The sequence below is a fragment of the Rhinoderma darwinii genome, chromosome 11, assembly GCF_050947455.1.
Source record: "Rhinoderma darwinii isolate aRhiDar2 chromosome 11, aRhiDar2.hap1, whole genome shotgun sequence".
NCBI lineage: Eukaryota > Metazoa > Chordata > Amphibia > Anura > Rhinodermatidae > Rhinoderma > Rhinoderma darwinii.
In genome coordinates, this window is record NC_134697.1 from 94,483,370 (window position 1) to 94,509,190 (window position 25,821).

Here is a 25,821-nt window from a genome sequence, read left to right on the forward strand (position 1 = left end):
ATCCCGTTTTTTCCTCCTGTATTTCTACTACCTTGGCAACCCCGTGGGAGTTTGCGTTGGGATTGGCAGCAGCTTTTCTACTACGAATTACATGCCGGTAATTTACAAACCTTGGAGGTGAGCATATATGTGCGTTATCTCCGCTCATTATCTATTGATACCGCAAGTTTTGGCGCCGTGTCCTTTTTTGTTTCACTTTCAGTATTAACACATATGCACCCAACCAGAGCCAGGTCCTTGTCCTCCTTGATTTGAAATATACTGCCCTTCTCCTGGCACAGGGGACTGTGTTGCTCTGCGGAGACCTAAACCTCACACTAGACCTGGCTTTTCCACAGGTCTATCTAGTCTACCCTACACGGCTATTAATAGGGTTAGGAGAACACTTGTACATTTACAAGTATGTGACACATGGAGGCCTCTGCATCTCTCTGCCAGGGATTATAGCTTCTACTCACCCCTGCATGGCACAAACAGCCACCTGGACCATATCCTCCTACAACACAATGCCCCCCGCCATGGCTAACTTCCTCGTCCATAGGAAAAATCTCCTGGTCAGATCATGCTCCACTATATTGCACACTTCAATTACCCTTCCTCACAAAAGGTGCGTGGTCTTGGAGACTAAATTAGTCTTTATTATTGGATTCCTAGACCATAACCCACTTCCTCGCTGACCACGCACTCGACCCTACTCCCCTCACTATGCAATGGGAGGCGCTTAAGTGTCTCCCCAGAGGTACTTTCATAAAGCATGGCACTAGGCTTAAAAAGGAGAGGGCCCACTCTCCTAAACTCGCCCCTCAAAAGGTGTCATACTGTAAAGGATTTGCCAGACACAGCTTCTGTGTCTATGCCCATGGGCAATCAGTCTGCACCTGCTCCTATGTCTGTGAGACTGACTCCATCTTCCACCACTCAGGATGGCAGGCTTAGGAGTGGGAGAGCCTATCACAGCCTGGCCAGACGGAGCTAGCTCCCGCCCAATGTCTATTTATACCTGCCTTTCCTGTTCCTCCTCTGCTTGTGATTCTGCTCTGCTTGTTTCCTGGCCTTGCTGCTATTGCTTGTACTACTCATCCTCTGCTTGTTATAGACCTTGGCTTTCTGACCACTCTCCTGCTCAGCGTTTTTGTACCTCGTTCACTCCAGGTTTGACTCGGCTCGTTCACTACTCTGGTTGCTCACGGTGTTGCCGTGGGCAGCTGCCCTGTTTCCCTAGCTTCTGTGTACCCTTGTCTGTTTGTCTGTCTTGCACTTACTGAGCGTAGGGACCCTCGCCCAGTTGTACCCCGTCGCCTAGGACGGGTCGTTGCAAGTAGGCAGGGACTGAGTGGCGCGTAGATTAGGGCTCACCTGTCTGTCTCCCTACCCCGTCATTACACATACCTTGCAATTGCCCACAAACGTGAACTCTACACCTTAACCCTTTGTGACTTGTAAAACGCTTGCTTAGAGGCTAAACGCCTTCTAGCCGCATCCTATAAACACCTTCTGCAATTCTGTCATAGAAAATTCTACGAGTATGGGAAGAATAATGCGCGGATGTTAACCAGAGCCTTTAAGGTAATGCCCTGCATTAAAACGACCTCGGACACTGTTGTTCATACTACACTGGAAATTGCTGCTTCTTTCCATTCCTCTACAATCTTTCAGCCCTCTACCATCTTCAACCTCTCGAGCCGGTCCCGGACTATCCTGCCCATCTCCATTCACCAGCCTCTCAGGGGAAGCTTCTGTGGAACTAAAAGAACCTTACTCTCCTTAGGAGATCTAAGCTGTTATCACAGCTCTCCTGGGAGGGAAGAGTCCTAGATCGCATGGGTATACCACCAAGTTCTTTAAAACCTTTGCAGAACAATTTTCACCACTAATGTTTTGCACATTTAACACCATTTCCCCTGACTCTCCTTTTCCCTCCCAAAACACCTTGGCTCATGCCGCGGTCCTTCCTAAACCAGGCAAGAGATGATTTGAAGAGGAAAAAAACGGGATATAAACGGCGCTGCTGCTCAAGAATGATACTTGGGTTAATAATATGAACTTTTTTTCTGCAGCACTCACTATTATCCAACGTGACTGATCTAACTTCTTGTGGTAAGCATCCATCTGTCATTGTTTGACTGTTATTCTGGGCTTACTTACGCTATGTGGCGCCGTGTGTTTTTTCTTGTATTATTTAAACCAGGCAAGAACCCCCAGGTCTGTGGTAGCTATCGTCCAATTTTGCTACTGAATGTCGACATAAAAAATTACGCATAGCTACTGGCTAATAGACTGAACCCTCACCTTCCTATCCTGATCCATCCTGAGCAGGTGGGCACTATACCAGGAAGGGAGGCCCGTGACATCACCTTAAAAACATTGGACATTATCACGCTCATTCCCAACAGATCCCTCTCATGATTTATACCAATTCACAACAGCTAAGCTGAAGATTATCGGCTCCCTATATGACCCCTTCCCGATTTATGAAAGTACACATCACGGCTGCCCCATCCCCTATTTTATATGTCCTGATTATGGAACATCTTACGGCATCCATGTGTGCCAACCCAGACATACGGGGAATCACCATCGTTGATCATGAATATAAATGTTCTGCCTTTGGCAATGATCTTTTGGTGTACATTAATCTGCATATTTCTCTACCCTCCCTGACATGAACTTCCTCCCCTTTTTGTCACACTTTACAAAGGACCTGACCTCTTGGAACCTTAAGGAATTTTCCTGGTTCGGTAGAATATCTTAAAGATCAACCTGCTGCTTCTGCTACTCTACCTCCAGCCGACCATCCTCATCCTTTACTTTGATTCTTTAATTTGGTCATCGGGACGTTCGAAGATTCGCAAAGATTCTGACTCGATTAAAGGCTGCTGGTGGGGTTGGTGTGCAGGACTGTGACCTATACTATATGGCCTATGACCTCTGCTCACTCGTATTTTAGACATGTTTCATAATTCTGCAGCTAAATTGTGGATTTACATAGCACAAGGGGCATTAACTACACTTCCATGGACCTGGGCTACGCATCATACCCTAGCTACATTACATTCTGCCGGAGTTGGCAGCTCCCTCATTCACCCAAAGGGTCAGTTTCTCCCAGTCCCTGATAATCCCAATGTTTCCACCTGGCCTTTTCTCCAACCCTTTCTTAGGGGGCTCAAAGGCACGCCCTCTACCCAGGCATGTGCCCACAATTGCTAGAGGCAGTGTAACATTACTCCATATTTTATGGTCGTGTCCACTTTTTCCCTGTGGTAATCTATATTTTGTACGATCTCGGAAATTTGTCAAGTCAGTTCCTCTCTGCATATTTTTTTCTTGCAACTAAACTAGCTGAGGGGTATATAAGGGCTTGTCCTGGGGAGGATGGGAGTTCTGGATTTAGACCTTCAGGAGAGCTGAAGCTGAGGTCGGCGCTCTGAAGATGTTACTGTGATTACCTTATTTTGTGGACTGTGTGTTGTTCCTGCAGTGAAGGCGACTTGTTCTGTCAGCATTGGATGCAATAAAATCGTGTTGAAGTTGCCCGGTCGTCACTGGCTCTGTTGATCGTGCATTAACATAACGAACCCCATGACAGACACCATCTTTAACTTGTTATGCTGTGACCTTCAAACTATGGGACTGGACTTATTTATTATATCTGTTATGATAAAATTGACCGATATGCAATAAGTTGCATTACCCAAAAATGGTATCAATAAAAACGAAAACCCATCCCTCAAAAAATCAAGCTGTCACATAGCTTCACCGACACAAAAACAAAAAGGTAATGGCTTAGAATATGGCAACACAGAAAACATGATTTTTTTTAAATTTTATTGTGCAAAAGCTGCAATACATAATAAAACTGTATAAATTTAGTATCGCTTAATCGTATTGACCCGCAGAATTAAGTTTACATGTAGCTTATGGCGAACGTTGACCACCAAAAACCAAAAATGAATGCATTGTGCCTACTGTACAATTTCAGGGAGGAGGCATAATGATCTGGGGCCCCTTATTTCCAGTTAAGGGTAATATTAATGCTACAGCATACCAAGACATTTTAGACAATTGTATCTTCCAACTTTGTGTCAACAGTTGGGGTTAACCCTTTCCTGTTCCAGCATGACCGTGCCCATGTGCACAAAGTGAGGTCTATAAAGACATAGTTTCACGAGTTTGGTGTGGACGAACTTGAGTGGCCTGCACAGAGATCTGACCTCAATCCCTTTTGTGATGAACGGAAGCAGAGATTGTGAACCAGACCTTCTCGTCCAACATAATTTCCTGACCTCAAAAATGCTCTTCTGCATGAATGGTCACAAATTCCAATGAGTGAGAAAAATAGATTAAAGGGGTTCTCCGGCCCCTTTAGTCAGCTGATTGGTGGGGGTGCAGGTAGTCAGACCCCCACATATCCGATATTGATAACCTATCCTAAGGATAGGCCATCAATATAAAAGTCCCGGAGAACCACTTTAACCCTGTACATTCTGACCCACATCATGTACTGTGAAAGTTTGTACTGGACTGTCGACACCACTTTTTATTTGTGTTCGTTTTTAGAAATGTCACCCACTGTATTTTCTTCTTTATTTTGATTGTAGCGTTCATTTAAGGGATATAACATATCTCCTTTTATTTAAAAAAAATAAGAATTTTTAAATGGTAGAGGGATCAACTCAGAACCTGCGGGATGGGGTTATGTAATACTTCCCTTTTAAAGATGCTGGATTTAGAATGCTTTCTTTGGTGTTTATCTAAACTTGATTTTTGTGTGAAACATTTTCCACATTCAGAACAGGAATATGGCCTCTCCCCTGTGTGACTTCTCTGATGTTCAACAAGGTTAGATCGGTGAGTAAAGCATTTCCCACACTGAGGACACGAGAATGGCTTCTCCCCCGTATGAATTCTTTGGTGACCAACTAGAGCCGATCTCTGATTAAAACATTTGCCACATTCGGGACATGGAAATGGTTTCTCCCCTGTATGGACTCTCTGATGTTGGATAAGGTTTGTTTTCTGTGCAAAACCTTTACCACAATAGACACATGGAAATGGCTTTTCTCCAGTGTGAATCCTCTGATGTTCAATAAACTTTGACTTGTGTATGAAACGTTTGCCACAGATGCTGCATGAAAACGACTCAGTGGTATGAATTTTCTGATGCTCGAAAAGAGTCACTTTACGGGCAAAACCTTTGCCACACTCGGAGCACATAAAAGGCTTTTTAACTAAATGGCTTCTCTGTTGGGTTTCCGTATTGACCTTATCTTTGAAACATTTGCTCAGATGTGAAGTTTGGTTTTGAGGAATAGTAATATCTCTAGAAGAAGACACATCACTATCTTCATGAACTGAAGCATCTGAAACAGTATCTGGTAAACACTGATCACACCCCCGGTTAGCCAATTTGAAATCTGTGTCTCCAAGAACACGAAAAGTGATTGGGTTTTCTTCTTGAAAATCTTGGGTGGAGACCAGGTCCTCCCGTTTGCAATCTGGAGGTAACATAACATGTGTTGGATTATCATACATTTGAATTATCGTAAAGACCTAGAGAAGAGGGGAAAAAAGATCCTCGAGGTTTCCTAAACGGCTGAGATGGCTCATAGAGAACATTTTTCCAGCTCCTCACTAGTACTTTAGCAGGTCCATTTTGTGGAAGCCCGACCTCTATTAGTGTATCTGTTTAATGCCTTGAGCCTATCCCACTGACAGTTTCCTTTAAATCGGGGTATTCGACTTGCAAAATTATGGAAATTCAAGAAGTTTTGTTAGAGACTGAATTTTTACGAAATGTTATGAAATTACATTTTTCAGAAATGAAAACTAAATTATACAATTTAATAATAATAATCATATAAAACACAACTCATATAATCATATAAAACACATACAATTTCTATTTTGGTTTTCGGTGCAGCGAGGCGGAGGAAAATTATAGTAAGAGTAATAAAACAATTTTCGAGTAGCCAAAATTTGGGTAAAATTTCCGTCACTTTAATATTTCTCCAAGTGTTGGTAGGAGCTGAGGCAGACAACTACAGGAACTGAAGACTGTCAGTGACTACCTACTACTGAGATATTGTGCTAGCCTCCTATCTGTAGCCCACGTGCAAGCTGAGTAGTTGAATTGCAAGACTTTTCGCAGCTCCATCTCTTCCTCTTAAAGAGGCTCTGTCACCAGATTTTGCAACCCCTATCTGCTATTGCAGCAGATCGGCGCTGCAATGTAGATTACAGTAACGTTTTTATTTTTAAAAAACGAGCATTTTTGGCCAAGTTATGACCATTGCAAAAGTCCAAGTGGGCGCGTTTAAAGTAAAAGTCCAAGTGGGCGTGTATTATGTGTGTTACATCGGGGCGTTTTTACTACTTTTACTAGCTGGGCGTTCTGACGAGAAGTATCATCCACTTCTCTTCAGAACGCCCAGCTTCTGGCAGTGCACAGACACACAGCGTGTTCTCGAGAGATCATGCTGTGACGTCACTCACAGGTCCTGCATCGTGTCGGCACCAGAGGCTACAGTTGATTCTGCAGCAGCATCAGCGTTTGCAGGTAAGTAGCTACATCGACTTACCTGCAAACGCCGATGCTGCTGCAGAATCAACTGTAGCCTCTGGTGCCGATGTGTCCTCGCTCGTCCGACACGATGCAGGACCTGAGTGACGACACAGCGTGATCTCTCGAGAACACGGCTGTGTCTGCACTGCCAGAAGCTGGGCGTTCTGAAGAGAAGTGGATGATACTTCTCGTCAGAACGCCCAGCTAGTAAAAGTAGAAAAAACGCCCCGATGTACGCACATAATACACGCCCACTTGGACTTTTACTTTAAACACGCCCACTTGGACTTTTACTTTAAACACGCCCACTTGGAATTTTGCAAGCCTCATTTGCATAAATACAAATGGTCATAACTTGGCCAAAAATGCTCGTTTTTAAAAAATAAAAACTTTACTGTAATCTACATTGCAGCGCCGATCTGCTGCAATAGCAGATAGGGGCTGCAAAATCTGGTGACAGAGCCTCTTTAAGCGTTTTCCAAAAGTGGGAATAGAACAGAATTTTTTTTTTCAGGCGCATAATAAAATCAATTCTTATTACTTACCTGTGATGAAATCTGACAGCATATCTTCCTCCTTAATCTTCACACTTATTATCTCTATATCATCAACCTGTAACACATTTAGACATATTTAGACATATCTTATATAAACAAAATGCTAACCAAAAATTTTTTTAATTATTATTAATTTATGCAACTTAAAGAGGCTCTGTCACCAGATTTTGCAACCCCTATCTGCTATTGCAGCAGATCGGCGCTGCAATGTAGATTACAGTAACGTTTTTATTTTTAAAAAACGAGCATTTTTGGCCAAGTTATGACCATTTTTGTATTTATGCAAATGAGGCTTTCTAAAGTACAAGTGGGCGTGTTTAAAGTAAAAGTCCAAGTGGGCGTGTATTATGTTCGTACATCGGGGCGTGTTTACTACTTTTACTAGCTGGGCGTTCTGATGAGAAGTATCATCCACTTCTCTTCAGAACGCCCAGCTTCTGGCAGTGCAGACACACAGCGTGTTCTCGAGAGATCACGCTGTGACGTCACTCACTTCCTGCCCCAGGTCCTGCATCGTGTTGGACGAGCGAGGACACATCGGAACCAGAGGCTACAGTTGATTCTGCAGCAGCATCGGCGTTTGCAGGTAAGTCGATGTAGCTACTTACCTGCAAACGCTGATGCTGCTGCAGAGTCAACTGTAGCCTCTGGTGCCGATGTGTCCTCGCTCGTCCGACACGATGCAGGACCTGGGGCAGGAAGTGACGTCACAGCGTGATCTCGCGAGGACACGCTGTATGTCTGCACTGCCAGAAGCTGGGTGTTAACGAAAAGAAGTGGATGATGCTGATTCGTCAGCATCATACACTCCCATTCCTAACGCCCAGCTAGTAAAAGAAGTAAAAACGCCCGATGTACGCACATAATACACGCCCAGTTGTACTTTTACTGTAAACACGCCCAGTTGTACTTTTGCAAGCCTCATTTGCATAAATACAAAAATGGTCATAACTTGGCCAAAAATGCTTGTTTTTTAAAAATAAAAACGTTAGTGTAATCTACATTGCAGCGCCTATCTGCTGCAATAGCAGATAGGGGTTGCAAAATCTGGTGACAGAGCCTCTTTAAATAAAAGCAGTGACTCCAGGGCTGGATCAATGTTGGCAACGTCCTCCTGAGAAATCTTTTTTTAAACTCCCTTATCTTCTTGAAGTAAGTCACTGGAACCTGTAGAAGGTAGGACCACTGCTGAACCACCAACACTTTACACTAGACCATTGTTTCCCATACCGTGGGTCCCGACCCCTGGGGGGTTGTGTGAATACCTCCGGGGAGTCGCAAGCCACTCATTGATTTTCCAGTTTCAACTGTATCTGCTTCGGCTCCCTGCTGCAGCATTCACTATGCCGTGAGTGGCAAGCGTCTCGGAGCAGACAGGCGCTATGTAGTGACGTCATTGCGCCTGTCTGAGCCACACACTGCACAGACTGGAGGAGCAGAAGGATATCCTCCACCCGTCGTGGGATCGGGCATAGTATGTAGGGGAGTATGTATTTTATTATTATTTTTTAGGCACTATTGAGGCTGTGTGGAGGCAGCTATAGGAGCCTTATCCTGTGTGAGGGCAACTATAGGGGCTGTAAACAGTCAGTAGGAAGACTGGTAGAAGGTAGGTATGTGCCACTGAGATTTCTGATCTCAGTGGTGTAAATCTCTGGGAAGTTCGTTGCTCAGCAAGGTTAGTTGGTGAGCAGGAGTTTTTTAGGCTGGATTTCAGGGTCCGGGATTTAGGAATGGCTGTAGAGATTCTGGGTGGGATGGCCATTTCCATACCTCCACTCCAGGTTTTGGTTTCTAGAGGTTCTGAGTCTCAGCTGGCCCTGATTAAATGGGAAGCTGACAGTGTGAAGAGGGAGAGTGAGGAGGAAGGCGGTTGTTATTCCTCCAGGGAGACTGCTATGACTGAAGCACCTAACAAAGGGGATTTGCACACTCAGGTGGTGGCTACAGGGTGAAAACTTTAAAGATTGTTTTTCAACAAAGTTATATTGTTTTGTTGGTTGCTTTACCCAGTGGACGCAAACTCTGTACAAAAAGGATCTGTTTGTTTGGTGCAAATAAAGAGTACCCGCTGTGTCTGTTTTACCCTGTTTCCGTGTGCGTGACTGCCCAATACAGCAACCCAAGGGGGACGCCAGCTCACAGGGCCTTATCCTGTGTTGGGGCAGCTATAGGGGCATTGTACTGTGTGGGGGCAGATATAGGGGCATTATACTGTGGGGAGGGCAGCTACAGGGGCCTTATCCTGTGTTGGGGCAGCTACAGGGGCCTTATCCTGTGTTGGGGCAGCTATGGCGGTATTATACTGTGTGGGGGCAGCCATGGGGGCATTATACGGTGTGGGGGCAGCTATAGGTCTTTATACTGTGTGGGGGCAGCTTTACAGGCATTATACTGTGGGGTACTACGGGGTCATACTGTGCAGGGGCAACTATGGGGGCATTATACTGTGTGGGGAGCCACTATAAGAGCATTATACTGTGTGGGGGCAGCTATAGGGGCTTTGTCCTACGTGGGGGGCAGCTATAAGGGCATTACACTGTGTGGGGGCCACTAAGGGGTCATTATACTGTGTAGGGGGCCAACCGGGTTGGGGCCCACTCAGATGTGTTACACCCCCGTGCTGAACCCCTAGCTACACCTCTGATGGATGGGTCGGTTCACATGACCCACCATCAGAAGCCATAGTCGGACCTCAGCGACACACATCAGCAGGACACCTTGAGCCTGCCCCATCCGCACAATTGTCGTTGTTTTCGATGTTGCAGGGACTTATTATTCGAATGGCCATCTAACTACGAATGATCTTGACATATGTCAGACAAAATCTGGCTAAGTACGGTAGTGGGGGTCTCAAACAAATGTCTCGGTTAAAAGTAGGTCCCGGCCTCAGAAAGTCTGGGAGCCTCTGCTCTAGACAACTTCTGACAAAAGCAAAGGTTGTGGCCCTCTGTTTCACTGGTCCGTTTTGACAAAAAAAAGTCAAGGCGATTTAATATTAAGCATGAAAACTTATACAAAGACCCTCTTCATAAGTGTCACTCTTGTGTTGCCTCTGACCTCAACTTCACTGTTGAAAGGAGAAGCTTCAGCTTCATCTACTGGATGATCCTGTGGAATTTTGGAATTATCCTCTATAGGTTCCTCTGGATAATAAGGAGGACTGAGACATCTCTCGGGTGAATTTCTATTACTGGATCCATCTGTAGGAGACACAGTCACTAAATGTGTTGTTTATACGGTATGTGATCATCTGTGTGCGTCTGGGTGACACTAAAATCTGCTTTCCCTTTTACAATAAATAAAAATTTCCGGATTCCCTTTACCGGTTAATGTGACGGTCTGATGGTCCTCCATCACGACGTCCTTGTACAGATGCTTGTGTTCTTCTATATACTGCCACTCCACCATGGAAAAATAGACGGCGACATCCTGACACCTTATAGGAACCTGACACACAATGATAGTCATCATCCCGACACATTATACCTTGTGTTATTATATAATGTCCCAGCATTCCCGGCAGCGCTCACCTCTCCCGTCAGCAGCTCAATGATCTTGTGGGTGAGGTCCAGGATCTTCAGCTCATTGTTTCTCTCATGTATCGGCGACAAATTGTTGGTATTGGGATTCTGCGCAGGGACATACACCTTAGTGATGAGATGTACAAATATAGATATACGAAAATTTGCTCAAGATTCCATTTAAAGATGGAAAGACAAGAGATAATTCCCAGAATCCCTCACCTCTCCAGTCAGCAGGTAGATGATCTCGAGGATGAGATGTAATATTCTATCAGTCATGTGACTTCTGCCTTTTTCCATCTTGAAGTCCCTGAGGGTGAAGGCAAGTCCTGATGGGAGAGGACCACCTAGGAAGACCTTGACAGAAGAGAGTAAGTACAGACATGATGCATTATTTATATTTTTTGAGGCAAAGTTCTGCTGAGAAAAGTCAAAATTACACACCCAACTCTCTGGCCATTACTCCCATCAAGAAACCCACTTGGTTTTCCTCAGCACTGTGCCAAGTACACCATCCACATAGCCACATCCTTAGCAACTGCAAAGTACTCCTTCCATGTACACCCTCCGTCTCTCCTCAGCACTGAGCCTATTTCTTGCTCCCCATACCTCCTTCCTTGTAAACCACCTTCTCCTCAGCAGTGCCCAATACTCCTTCCCCATACCCCACCTGCTTCTCCACAGCAGTGCCCAGTACTCCTTCCCATACACCACCTGCCTCTCCTCAGCAGTGCCCAGTACTCCTTCACCATACACCGCCTGCCCCTCCTCAGCAGTACCCGGTACTCTTTCCCCATACACCACCTGCCTCTCCTCAGCAGTGCCCAGTACTCCTTCCCCATACACCACCTGCTTCTCCACAGCAGTGCCCAGTACTCCTTCCCATACACCACCTGCCTCTCCTCAGCAGTGCCCAGTACTCCTTCCCCATACCCCACCTGCTTCTCCTCAGCAGTGCCCAGTAATCCTTCCCATACACCACCTGCCTCTCCTCAGCAGTGCCAAGTGCTCCTTCCCCATACACCACCTGCCTCTCCTCAGCCTTGCCCAGTACTCCTTCCCCATACACCTGCCTCTCCTCAGCAGTGCCCAGTACTACTTCCCCATACGCCTGGCTCTCCTCAGCAGTGCCCAGTACTCCTTCCCCATACGCCACCTTCCCCTCCTCAGCAGTGTCCAGTTCTCCTTCCCCATACACCACCTGCCTTTCCTCAGCAGTGCCCAGCACTCCTTCCCCATACACCACCTGCCCCTCCTCAGCAGTGCCCAGTACTCCTTCCCCATACAACTGCCTTTCCTCAGCAGTGCCCAGTACTACTTCCCCATACACCTGCCTCTCCTCAACAGTGCCCAGTACTACTTGCCCATACCCCACCTGCTTCTCCTCAGCAGTGCCCAGTACTCCTTCCCATACACCACCTGTCTCTCCTCAGCAGTGCCCAGTACTACTTCCCCATACGCCTGTCTCTCCTCAGCAGTGCCCAGTACTCCTTCCCCATACGCCACCTTCCCCTCCTCAGCAGTGCCCAGTACTCCTTCCCCATACGCAACCTTCCCCTCCTCAGCAGTATCCAGTTCTCCTTCCCCATACACCACCTGCCTCTCCTCAGCAGTGCCCAGCACTCCTTCCCCATACACCACCTGCCCCTCCTCAGCAGTGCACAGTACTCCTTCCCCATACACCACCTGCCCCTCCTCAGCAGTGCCCAGTACACCTTCCCCATACGCCACCTTCCCCTCCTCAGCAGTGTCCAGTACCCCTTCCCCATACACCACCTGCCTCTCCTCAGCCAGTGCCCAGTACTCCTTCCCCATGCACCACCTGCCCCCCCTCAGCAGTGCCCAATACTCCTTGCCCATACACCAAATGCCCCTCCTCAGCAGTGCCCAGTACTACTTCCCCATACACCACCTGCCTATCCCTCAGCAGTGCCCAGTACCCCTTCCCCATACACCACCTGCCCCTCCTCAGCAGTGCCCAGTACTCCTTCCCCACACACCACCTGCCCCCCCTCAGCAGTGCCCAGTACTCCTTCCCCACACACCACCTGCCCCCCCCCCCCTCAGCAGTGCCCAGTACTCCTTCCCCACACACCACCTGCCCCCCCCCCATCAGCAGTGCCCAGTACTCCTTCCCCACACACCACCTGCCCCCCCTCAGCAGTGCCCAGTACTCCTTCCCCACACACCACCTGCCCCCCCCTCAGCAGTGCCCAGTACTCCATCCCCACACACCACCTGCCCCCCCCTCAGCAGTGCCCAGTACTCCTTCCCCACACACCACCTGCCCCCCCTCAGCAGTGCCCAGTACTCCTTCCCCACACACCACCTGCCCCCCCCCTCAGCAGTGCCCAGTACTCCTTCCCCATACACCACCTGCCCCCCCCCCCTCAGCAGTGCCCAGTACTCCTTCCCCATACACCACCTGCCCCCCCCAGCAGTGCCCAGTACTCCTTTCCCGTACACCACCTGCCCCCCCCCAGCAGTGCCCAGTACTCCTTCCCCGTACACCACCTGCCCCCCCCCCAGCAGTGCCCAGTACTCCTTCCCCACACACCACCTGCCCCCCCCCCCAGCAGTGCCCAGTACTCCTTCCCCACACACCACCTGCCCCCCCCCCCCTCAGCAGTGCCCAGTACTCCTTCCCCACACACCACCTGCCCCCCCTCAGCAGTGCCCAGTACTCCTTCCCCACACACCACCTGCCCCCTCCCCCTCAGCAGTGCCCAGTACTCCTTCCCCATACACCACCTGCCCCCCCCCAGCAGTGCCCAGTACTCCTTCCCCACACACCACCTGCCCCCCCTCAGAAGTGCCCAGTACTCCTTCCCCGTACACCACCTGCCCCCCCCAGCAGTGCCCAGTACTCCTTCCCCACACACCACCTGCCCCCCCTCAGCAGTGCCCAGTACTCCTTCCCCACACACCACCTGCCCCCCCCTCAGCAGTGCCCAGTACTCCTTCCCCACACACCACCTGCCCCCCCCCCCAGCAGTGCCCAGTACTCCTTCCCCGTACACCACCTGCCCCCCCCCCTCAGCAGTGCCCAGTACTCCTTCCCCACACACCACCTGCCCCCCCTCAGCAGTGCCCAGTACTCCTTCCCCACACACCACCTGCCCCCCCCCTCAGCAGTGCCCAGTACTCCTTCCCCACACACCACCTGCCCCCCCTCAGCAGTGCCCAGTACTCCTTCCCCACACACCACCTGCCCCCCCTCAGCAGTGCCCAGTACTCCTTCCCCACACACCACCTGCCCCCCCTCAGCAGTGCCCAGTACTCCTTCCCCACACACCACCTGCCCCCCCCCCTCAGCAGTGCCCAGTACTCCTTCCCCACACACCACCTGCCCCCCCTCATCAGTGCCCAGTACTCCTTCCCCCCCCCTCATCAGTGCCCAGTACTCCTTCCCCCCCCCCTCATCAGTGCCCAGTACTCCTTCCCCCCCCCAGCAGTGCCCAGTACTCCTTCCCCACACACCACCTGCCCCCCCTCATCAGTGCCCAGTACTCCTTCCCCCCCCCTCATCAGTGCCCAGTACTCCTTCCCCCCCCCCTCATCAGTGCCCAGTACTCCTTCCCCCCCCCATCAGTGCCCAGTACTCCTTCCCCGTACACCACCTGCCCCCCCCAGCAGTGCCCAGTACTCCTTCCCCACACACCACCTGCCCCCCCTCAGCAGTGCCCAGTACTCCTTCCCCACACACCACCTGCCCCCCCCCTCAGCAGTGCCCAGTACTCCTTCCCCACACACCACCTGCCCCCCCTCAGCAGTGCCCAGTACTCCTTCCCCACACACCACCTGCCCCCCCCCCCTCAGCAGTGCCCAGTACTCCTTCCCCATACACCACCTGCCCCCCCCAGCAGTGCCCAGTACTCCTTCCCCACACACCACCTGCCCCCCCTCAGCAGTGCCCAGTACTCCTTCCCCATACACCACCTGCCCCCCCCCAGCAGTGCCCAGTACTCCTTCCCCACACACCACCTGCCCCCCCTCAGCAGTGCCCAGTACTCCTTCCCCACACACCACCTGCCCCCCCCCCCTCAGCAGTGCCCAGTACTCCTTCCCCACACACCACCTGCCCCCCCTCAGCAGTGCCCAGTACTCCTTCCCCACACACCACCTGCCCCCCCCTCAGCAGTGCCCAGTACTCCTTCCCCATACACCACCTGCCCCCCCTCAGCAGTGCCCAGTACTCCTTCCCCACACACCACCTGCCCCCCCCCCTCAGCAGTGCCCAGTACTCCTTCCCCGTACACCACCTGCCCCCCCCAGCAGTGCCCAGTACTCCTTCCCCGTACACCACCTGCCCCCCCCCCAGCAGTGCCCAGTACTCCTTCCCCGTACACCACCTGCCCCCCCCCCAGCAGTGCCCAGTACTCCTTCCCCGTACACCACCTGCCCCCCCCCCAGCAGTGCCCAGTACTCCTTCCCCACACACCACCTGCCCCCCCCCCCCAGCAGTGCCCAGTACTCCTTCCCCACACACCACCTGCCCCCCCCCCTCAGCAGTGCCCAGTACTCCTTCCCCACACACCACCTGCCCCCCCTCAGCAGTGCCCAGTACTCCTTCCCCACACACCACCTGCCCCCCCCCCTCAGCAGTGCCCAGTACTCCTTCCCCATACACCACCTGCCCCCCCCCCAGCAGTGCCCAGTACTCCTTCCCCACACACCACCTGCCCCCCCTCAGAAGTGCCCAGTACTCCTTCCCCGTACACCACCTGCCCCCCCCCCAGCAGTGCCCAGTACTCCTTCCCCACACACCACCTGCCCCCCCTCAGCAGTGCCCAGTACTCCTTCCCCACACACCACCTGCCCCCCCCTCAGCAGTGCCCAGTACTCCTTCCCCACACACCACCTGCCCCCCCCCCAGCAGTGCCCAGTACTCCTTCCCCGTACACCACCTGCCCCCCCCCCCTCAGCAGTGCCCAGTACTCCTTCCCCACACACCACCTGCCCCCCCTCAGCAGTGCCCAGTACTCCTTCCCCACACACCACCTGCCCCCCCCCCAGCAGTGCCCAGTACTCCTTCCCCACACACCACCTGCCCCCCCCCTCAGCAGTGCCCAGTACTCCTTCCCCACACACCACCTGCCCCCCCTCAGCAGTGCCCAGTACTCCTTCCCCACACACCACCTGCCCACCCCCCTCAGCAGTGCCCAGTACTCCTTCCCCATACACCACCTGCCCCCCCCCAGCAGTGCCCAGTACTCCTTCCCCACACACCACCTGCCCCCCCTCAGAAGTGCCCAGTACTCCTTCCCCGTACACCACCTGCCCCCCCCCAGCAGTGCCCAGTACTCCTTCCCCACACACCACCTGCCCCCCCTCAGCAGTGCCCAGTACTCCTTCCCCACACACCACCTGCCCCCCCCCTCAGCAGTGCCCAGTACTCCTTCCCCACACACCACCTGCCCCCCCCCCAGCAGTGCCCAGTACTCCTTCCCCGTACACCACCTGCCCCCCCCCTCAGCAGTGCCCAGTACTCCTTCCCCACACACCACCTGCCCCCCCTCAGCAGTGCCCAGTACTCCTTCCCCACACACCACCTGCCCCCCCCTCAGCAGTGCCCAGTACTCCTTCCCCACACACCACCTGCCCCCCCTCAGCAGTGCCCAGTACTCCTTCCCCACACACCACCTGCCCCCCCTCAGCAGTGCCCAGTACTCCTTCCCCACACACCACCTGCCCCCCCTCAGCAGTGCCCAGTACTCCTTCCCCACACACCACCTGCCCCCCCTCAGCAGTGCCCAGTACTCCTTCCCCACACACCACCTGCCCCCCCTCAGCAGTGCCCAGTACTCCTTCCCCACACACCACCTGCCCCCCCCCCTCAGCAGTGCCCAGTACTCCTTCCCCACACACCACCTGCCCCCCCTCATCAGTGCCCAGTACTCCTTCCCCCCCCTCATCAGTGCCCAGTACTCCTCCCCCCCCCCTCATCAGTGCCCAGTACTCCTCCCCCCCCCAGCAGTGCCCAGTACTCCTTCCCCGTACACCACCTGCCCCCCTAGCAGTGCCCAGTACTCCTTCCCCACACACCACCTGCCCCCCCTCAGCAGTGCCCAGTACTCCTTCCCCACACACCACCTGCCCCCCCCCTCAGCAGTGCCCAGTACTCCTTCCCCACACACCACCTGCCCCCCCTCAGCAGTGCCCAGTACTCCTTCCCACACACCACCTGCCCCCCCCCCTCAGCAGTGCCCAGTACTCCTTCCCCACACACCACCTGCCCCCCCCCCCTCAGCAGTGCCCAGTACTCCTTCCCCATACACCACCTGCCCCCCCCCAGCAGTGACCAGTACTCCTTCCCCACACACCACCTGCCCCCCCCCCAGCAGTGCCCAGTACTCCTTCCCCACACACCACCTGCCCCCCCTCAGCAGTGCCCAGTACTCCTTCCCCATACACCACCTGCCCCCCCCAGCAGTGCCCAGTACTCCTTCCCCACACACCACCTGCCCCCCCTCAGCAGTGCCCAGTACTCCTTCCCCACACACCACCTGCCCCCCCCCTCAGCAGTGCCCAGTACTCCTTCCCCACACACCACCTGCCCCCCCTCAGCAGTGCCCAGTACTCCTTCCCCACACACCACCTGCCCCCCCCCTCAGCAGTGCCCAGTACTCCTTCCCCATACACCAACTGCCCCCCCTCAGCAGTGCCCAGTACTCCTTCCCCACACACCACCTGCCCCCCCCCCTCAGCAGTGCCCAGTACTCCTTCCCCGTACACCACCTGCCCCCCCCAGCAGTGCCCAGTACTCCTTCCCCGTACACCACCTGCCCCCCCCCCCAGCAGTGCCCAGTACTCCTTCCCCGTACACCACCTGCCCCCCCCCCAGCAGTGCCCAGTACTCCTTCCCCACACACCACCTGCCCCCCCCCAGCAGTGCCCAGTACTCCTTCCCCACACACCACCTGCCGCCCCCCCCCCCTCAGCAGTGCCCAGTACTCCTTCCCCACACACCACCTGCCCCCCCTCAGCAGTGCCCAGTACTCCTTCCCCACACACCACCTGCCCCCCCCCCCCTCAGCAGTGCCCAGTACTCCTTCCCCATACACCACCTGCCCCCCCCCAGCAGTGCCCAGTACTCCTTCCCCACACACCACCTGCCCCCCCTCAGAAGTGCCCAGTACTCCTTCCCCGTACACCACCTGCCCCCCCCCCAGCAGTGCCCAGTACTCCTTCCCCACACACCACCTGCCCCCCTCAGCAGTGCCCAGTACTCCTTCCCCACACACCACCTGCCCCCCCCCTCAGCAGTGCCCAGTACTCCTTCCCCACACACCACCTGCCCCCCCCCCCAGCAGTGCCCAGTACTCCTTCCCCGTACACCACCTGCCCCCCCCCCTCAGCAGTGCCCAGTACTCCTTCCCCACACACCACCTGCCCCCCCTCAGCAGTGCCCAGTACTCCTTCCCCACACACCACCTGCCCCCCCCTCAGCAGTGCCCAGTACTGCTTCCCCACACACCACCTGCCCCCCCTCAGCAGTGCCCAGTACTCCTTCCCCACACACCACCTGCCCCCCTCAGCAGTGCCCAGTACTCCTTCCCCACACACCACCTGCCCCCCCCCCTCAGCAGTGCCCAGTACTCCTTCCCCACACACCACCTGCCCCCCCCCCTCAGCAGTGCCCAGTACTCCTTCCCCACACACCACCTGCCCCCCCTCATCAGTGCCCAGTACTCCTTCCCCCCCCCCTCATCAGTGCCCAGTACTCCTTCCCCCCCCAGCAGTGCCCAGTACTCCTTCCCCGTACACCACCTGCCCCCCCCAGCAGTGCCCAGTACTCCTTCCCCACACACCACCTGCCCCCCCTCAGCAGTGCCCAGTACTCCTTCCCCACACACCACCTGCCCCCCCCCCCTCAGCAGTGCCCAGTACTCCTTCCCCATACACCACCTGCCCCCCTCAGCAGTGCCCAGTACTCCTTCCCCACACACCACCTGCCCCCCCTCAGCAGTGCCCAGTACTCCTTCCCCACACACCACCTGCCCCCCCCCCTCAGCAGTGCCCAGTACTCCTTCCCCACACACCACCTGCCCCCCCTCAGCAGTGCCCAGTACTCCTTCCCCACACACCACCTGCCCCCCCCCCTCAGCAGTGCCCAGTACTCCTTCCCCATACACCACCTGCCCCCCCTCATCAGTGCCCAGTACTCCTTCCCCGTACACCACCTGCCCCCCCCAGCAGTGCCCAGTACTCCTTCCCCACACACCACCTGCCCCCCCTCAGCAGTGCCCAGTACTCCTTCCCCACACACCACCTGCCCCCCCCCCCTCAGCAGTGCCCAGTACTCCTTCCCACACACCACCTGCCCCCCCCTCAGCAGTGCCCAGTACTCCTTCCCCACACACCACCTGCCCCCCCCCCTCAGCAGTGCCCAGTACTCCTTCCCCACACACCACCTGCCCCCCCCCCTCAGCAGTGCCCAGTACTCCTTCCCCATACACCACCTGCCCCCCCCAGCAGTGCCCAGTACTCCTTCCCCACACACCACCTGCCCCCCACCTCAGCAGTGCCCAGTACTCCTTCCCCACACACCACCTGCCCCCCCTCAGCAGTGCCCAGTACTCCTTCCCCACACACCACCTGACCCCCCCCTCAGCAGTGCCCAGTACTCCTTCCCCACACACCACCTGCCCCCCCTCAGCAGTGCCCAGTACTCCTTCCCCACACCACCTGCCCCCCCTCAGCAGTGCCCAGTACTCCTTCCCCACACACCACCTGCCCCCCCCCTCAGCAGTGCCCAGTACTCCTTCCCCATACACCACCTGCCCCCCCTCAGCAGTGCCCAGTACTCCTTCCCCACACACCACCTGCCCCCCCCCCCCTCAGCAGTGCCCAGTACTCCTTCCCCGTACACCACCTGCCCCCCCCAGCAGTGCCCAGTACTCCTTCCCCGTACACCACCTGCCCCCCCCCCAGCAGTGCCCAGTACTCCTTCCCCGTACACCACCTGCCCCCCCCAGCAGTGCCCAGTACTCCTTCCCCACACACCACCTGCCCCCCCCTCAGCAGTGCCCAGTACTCCTTCCCCACACACCACCTGCCCCCCCTCAGCAGTGCCCAGTACTCCTTCCCCACACACCACCTGCCCCCCCTCAGCAGTGCCCAGTACTCCTTCCCCACACACCACCTGCCCCCCTCAGCAGTGCCCAGTACTCCTTCCCCACACACCACCTGCCCCCCCCCCCCTCAGCAGTGCCCAGTACTCCTTCCCCATACACCACCTGCCCCCCTCATCAGTGCCCAGTACTCCTTCCCCGTACACCACCTGCCCCCCCCAGCAGTGCCCAGTACTCCTTCCCCACACACCACCTGCCCCCCCTCAGCAGTGCCCAGTACTCCTTCCCCACACACCACCTGCCCCCCCCCCTCAGCAGTGCCCAGTACTCCTTCCCCACACACCACCTGCCCCCCCTCAGCAGTGCCCAGTACTCCTTCCCCACACACCACCTGCCCCCCCCTCAGCAGTGCCCAGTACTCCTTCCCCATACACCACCTGCCCCCCCCAGCAGTGCCCAGTACTCCTTCCCCATACACCACCTGCCCCCCCCAGCAGTGCCCAGTACTCCTTCCCCACACACCACCTGCCCCCCCTCAGCAGTGCCCAGTACTCCTTCCCCATACACCACCTGCCCCCCCCAGCAGTGCCCAGTACTCCTTCCCCACACACCACCTGCCCCCCCTCAGCAGTGCCCAGTACTCCTTCCCCACACACCACCTGCCCCCCCCCCCCCTCAGCAGTGCCCAGTACTCCTTCCCCACACACCACCTGCCCCCCTCAGCAGTGCCCAGTACTCCTTCCCCACACACCACCTGCCCCCCCTCAGCAGTGCCCAGTACTCCTTCCCCACACACCACCTGCCCCCCCTCAGCAGTGCCCAGTACTCCTTCCGCACACACCACCTGCCCCCCCCCCTCAGCAGTGCCCAGTACTCCTTCCCCACACACCACCTGCCCCCCCTCATCAGTGCCCAGTACTCCTTCCCCCCCCCTCATCAGTGCCCAGTACTCCTTCCCCCCCCTCATCAGTGCCCAGTACTCCTTCCCCCCCCCCAGCAGTGCCCAGTACTCCTTCCCCACACACCACCTGCCCCCCCTCAGCAGTGCCCAGTACTCCTTCCCACACACCACCTGCCCCCCCTCAGCAGTGCCCAGTACTCCTTCCCCACACACCACCTGCCTCCCCTCATCAGTGCCCAGTACTCCTTCCCCCCCCCCAGCAGTGCCCAGTACTCCTTCCCCACACACCACCTGCCCCCCCTCAGCAGTGCCCAGTACACCTTCCCCACACACCACCTGCCCCCCCTCAGCAGTGCCCAGTACTCCTTCCCCACACACCACCTGCCCCCCCTCAGCAGTGCCCAGTACTCCTTCCCCACACACCACCTGCCCCCCCCCCCTCAGCAGTGCCCAGTACTCCTTCCCCACACACCACCTGCCTCCCCTCATCAGTGCCCAGTACTCCTTCCCCCCCCCCCCCCAGCAGTGCCCAGTACTCCTTCCCCACACACCACCTGCCCCCCCTCAGCAGTGCCCAGTACTCCTTCCCCACACACCACCTGCCCCCCCTCAGCAGTGCCCAGTACTCCTTCCCCACACACCACCTGCCCCCCCTCATCAGTGCCCAGTACTCCTTCCCCGTACACCACCTGCCCCCCCCAGCAGTGCCCAGTACTCCTTCCCCACACACCACCTGCCCCCCCCTCAGCAGTGCCCAGTACTCCTTCCCCACACACCACCTGCCCCCCCTCAGCAGTGCCCAGTACTCCTTCCCCACACACCACCTGCCCCCCCTCAGCAGTGCCCAGTACTCCTTCCCCACACACCACCTGCCCCCCCCACTCAGCAGTGCCCAGTACTCCTTCCCCATACACCACCTGCCCCCCCCTCATCAGTGCCCAGTACTCCTTCCCCGTACACCACCTGCCCCCCCCAGCAGTGCCCAGTACTCCTTCCCCACACACCACCTGCCCCCCTCAGCAGTGCCCAGTACTCCTTCCCCACACACCACCTGCCCCCCCCCCCCTCAGCAGTGCCCAGTACTCCTTCCCCACACACCACCTGCCCCCCCCCCCATCAGCAGTGCCCAGTACTCCTTCCCCACACACCACCTGCCCCCCCTCAGCAGTGCCCAGTACTCCTTCCCCACACACCACCTGCCCCCCCCCCCTCAGCAGTGCCCAGTACTCCTTCCCCACACACCACCTGCCCCCCCTCAGCAGTGCCCAGTACTCCTTCCCCACACACCACCTGCCCCCCCCAGCAGTGCCCAGTACTCCTTCCCCACACACCACCTGCCCCCCCCCCTCAGCAGTGCCCAGTACTCCTTCCCCATACACCACCTGCCCCCCCCAGCAGTGCCCAGTACTCCTTCCCCACACACCGCCTGCCCCCCCTCAGCAGTGCCCAGTACTCCTTCCCCACACACCACCTGCCTCCCCTCATCAGTGCCCAGTACTCCTCCCCCCCCCCCCAGCAGTGCCCAGTACTCCTTCCCCACACACCACCTGCCCCCCCTCAGCAGTGCCCAGTACTCCTTCCCCACACACCACCTGCCCCCCCCCTCAGCAGTGCCCAGTACTCCTTCCCCACACACCACCTGCCCCCCCCCCATCAGCAGTGCCCAGTACTCCTTCCCCACACACCACCTGCCCCCCCTCAGAAGTGCCCAGTACTCCTTCCCCACACACCACCTGCCCCCCCCCCTCAGCAGTGCCCAGTACTCCTTCCCCACACACCACCTGCCCCCCCTCAGCAGTGCCCAGTACTCCTTCCCCACACACCACCTGCCCCCCTCAGCAGTGCCCAGTACTCCTTCCCCACACACCACCTGCCCCCCCCCTCAGCAGTGCCCAGTACTCCTTCCCCATACACCACCTGCCCCCCCCAGCAGTGCCCAGTACTCCTTCCCCACACACCACCTGCCCCCCCTCAGCAGTGCCCAGTACTCCTTCCCCACACACCACCTGCCTCCCCTCATCAGTGCCCAGTACTCCTTCCCCCCCCCCCCAGCAGTGCCCAGTACTCCTTCCCCACACACCACCTGCCCCCCCTCAGCAGTGCCCAGTACTCCTTCCCCACACACCACCTGCCCCCCCTCAGCAGTGCCCAGTACTCCTTCCCCACACACCACCTGCCCCCCCCTCAGCAGTGCCCAGTACTCCTTCCCCACACACCACCTGCCTCCCCTCATCAGTGCCCAGTACTCCTTCCCCCCCCCAGCAGTGCCCAGTACTCCTTCCCCACACACCACCTGCCCCCCCTCAGCAGTGCCCAGTACTCCTTCCCCACACACCACCTGCCCCCCCTCAGCAGTGCCCAGTACTCCTTCCCCACACACCACCTGCCCCCCCTCATCAGTGCCCAGTACTCCTTCCCCGTACACCACCTGCCCCCCCCCCAGCAGTGCCCAGTACTCCTTCCCCACACACCACCTGCCCCCCCCTCAGCAGTGCCCAGTACTCCTTCCCCACACACCACCTGCCCCCCCCCCCTCAGCAGTGCCCAGTACTCCTTCCCCACACACCACCTGCCCCCCCTCAGCAGTGCCCAGTACTCCTTCCCCACACACCACCTGCCCCCCCCCCTCAGCAGTGCCCAGTACTCCTTCCCCATACACCACCTGCCCCCCCCCCCTCATCAGTGCCCAGTACTCCTTCCCCGTACACCACCTGCCCCCCCCCAGCAGTGCCCAGTACTCCTTCCCCACACACCACCTGCCCCCCCTCAGCAGTGCCCAGTACTCCTTCCCCACACACCACCTGCCCCCCCTCAGCAGTGCCCAGTACTCCTTCCCCACACACCACCTGCCCCCCCCCTCAGCAGTGCCCAGTACTCCTTCCCCATACACCACCTGCCCCCCCTCATCAGTGCCCAGTACTCCTTCCCCGTACACCACCTGCCCCCCCCCAGCAGTGCCCAGTACTCCTTCCCCACACACCACCTGCCCCCCCTCAGCAGTGCCCAGTACTCCTTCCCCACACACCACCTGCCCCCCCCCCTCAGCAGTGCCCAGTACTCCTTCCCCACACACCACCTGCCCCCCCTCAGCAGTGCCCAGTACTCCTTCCCCACACACCACCTGCCCCCCCTCAGCAGTGCCCAGTACTCCTTCCCCACACACCACCTGCCCCCCCTCAGCAGTGCCCAGTACTCCTTCCCCACACACCACCTGCCCCCCCCATCAGCAGTGCCCAGTACTCCTTCCCCACACACCACCTGCCCCCCCTCATCAGTGCCCAGTACTCCTTCCCCCCCCTCATCAGTGCCCAGTACTCCTTCCCCCCCCCCTCATCAGTGCCCAGTACTCCTCCCCCCCCCCAGCAGTGCCCAGTACTCCTTCCCCACACACCACCTGCCCCCCTCAGCAGTGCCCAGTACTCCTTCCCCACACACCACCTGCCCCCCCTCAGCAGTGCCCAGTACTCCTTCCCCACACACCACCTGCCCCCCCTCAGAAGTGCCCAGTAGTCCTTCCCCATACACCACCTGCCCCCCTCAGCAGTGCCCAGTACTCCTTCCCCATACACCACCTGCCCCCCCCCAGCAGTGCCCAGTACTCCTTCCCCACACACCACCTGCCCCCCCTCAGCAGTGCCCAGTACTCCTTCCCCACACACCACCTGCCCCCCCCTCAGCAGTGCCCAGTACTCCTTCCCCACACACCACCTGCCCCCCCCTCAGCAGTGCCCAGTACTCCTTCCCCACACACCACCTGCCCCCCCTCAGCAGTGCCCAGTACTCCTTCCCCATACACCACCTGCCCCCCCCCAGCAGTGCCCAGTACTCCTTCCCCACACACCACCTGCCCCCCCTCAGCAGTGCCCAGTACTCCTTCCCCGTACACCACCTGCCCCCCCCAGCAGTGCCCAGTACTCCTTCCCCACACACCACCTGCCCCCCCTCAGCAGTGCCCAGTACTCCTTCCCCACACACCACCTGCCCCCCCCCCCTCAGCAGTGCCCAGTACTCCTTCCCCACACACCACCTGCCCCCCCCAGCAGTGCCCAGTACTCCTTCCCCGCACACCACCTGCCCCCCCCCCCTCAGCAGTGCCCAGTACTCCTTCCCCTCACACCACCTGCCCCCCCTCAGCAGTGCCCAGTACTCCTTCCCCGTACACCACCTGCCCCCCCCAGCAGTGCCCAGTACTCCTTCCCCACACACCACCTGCCCCCCCTCAGCAGTGCCCAGTACTCCTTCCCCACACACCACCTGCCCCCCCCCCCTCAGCAGTGCCCAGTACTCCTTCCCCACACACCACCTGCCCCCCCTCAGCAGTGCCCAGTACTCCTTCCCACACACCACCTGCCCCCCCCCCTCAGCAGTGCCCAGTACTCCTACCCCATACACCACCTGCCCCCCCCCAGCAGTGCCCAGTACTCGTTCCCCACACACCACCTGCCCCCCCTCAGCAGTGCCCAGTACTCCTTCCCCGTACACCACCTGCCCCCCCCCAGCAGTGCCCAGTACTCCTTCCCCACACACCACCTGCCCCCCCTCAGCAGTGCCCAGTACTCCTTCCCCACACACCACCTGCCCCCCCCCCTCAGCAGTGCCCAGTACTCCTTCCCCACACACCACCTGCCCCCCCCCCAGCAGTGCCCAGTACTCCTTCCCCGTACACCACCTGCCCCCCCCCTCAGCAGTGCCCAGTACTCCTTCCCCACACACCACCTGCCCCCCCTCAGCAGTGCCCAGTACTCCTTCCCCACACACCACCTGCCCCCCCCCCCTCAGCAGTGCCCAGTACTCCTTCCCCACACACCACCTGCCCCCCCTCAGCAGTGCCCAGTACTCCTTCCCCACACACCACCTGCCCCCCCTCAGCAGTGCCCAGTACTCCTTCCCCACACACCACCTGCCCCCCCTCAGCAGTGCCCAGTACTCCTTCCCCACACACCACCTGCCCCCCCCCCCATCAGCAGTGCCCAGTACTCCTTCCCCACACACCACCTGCCCCCCCTCATCAGTGCCCAGTACTCCTTCCCCCCCCCTCATCAGTGCCCAGTACCCTTCCCCCCCCTCATCAGTGCCCAGTACTCCTTCCCCCCCCCAGCAGTGCCCAGTACTCCTTCCCCACACACCACCTGCCCCCCCTCAGCAGTGCCCAGTACTCCTTCCCCACACACCACCTGCCCCCCCTCAGCAGTGCCCAGTACTC

At 57.0% G+C, this 25,821-nt stretch overlaps 1 protein-coding gene across 2 annotated transcripts in view; it reads right to left on the minus strand.

Annotated features, from left to right (window-relative positions):
- Positions 1 to 3,812: 3,812 nt before the first annotated feature.
- LOC142663426 (oocyte zinc finger protein XlCOF8.4-like) overlaps positions 3,813 to 25,821 on the minus strand; it is a 40,395-nt gene continuing 18,386 nt past the window's right edge. The window contains exons 2-7 of one of the 2 annotated variants that reach the window (XM_075842060.1): positions 10,866 to 11,000; positions 10,653 to 10,751; positions 10,446 to 10,569; positions 10,180 to 10,322; positions 7,108 to 7,174; positions 3,813 to 5,495 (exon numbers count right to left, since the gene is read on the minus strand). In XM_075842060.1, coding sequence (XP_075698175.1) covers positions 4,669 to 5,495; positions 7,108 to 7,174; positions 10,180 to 10,322; positions 10,446 to 10,569; positions 10,653 to 10,751; positions 10,866 to 10,943 — 1,338 coding nt within the window. In that variant the 5' untranslated portion in view covers positions 10,944 to 11,000 and the 3' untranslated portion in view covers positions 3,813 to 4,668. Of the gene's footprint in view, positions 5,496 to 7,107; positions 7,175 to 10,179; positions 10,323 to 10,445; positions 10,570 to 10,652; positions 10,770 to 10,865; positions 11,001 to 25,821 lie in introns of both variants that reach the window. The other variant, XM_075842059.1, reaches the window with a different exon arrangement.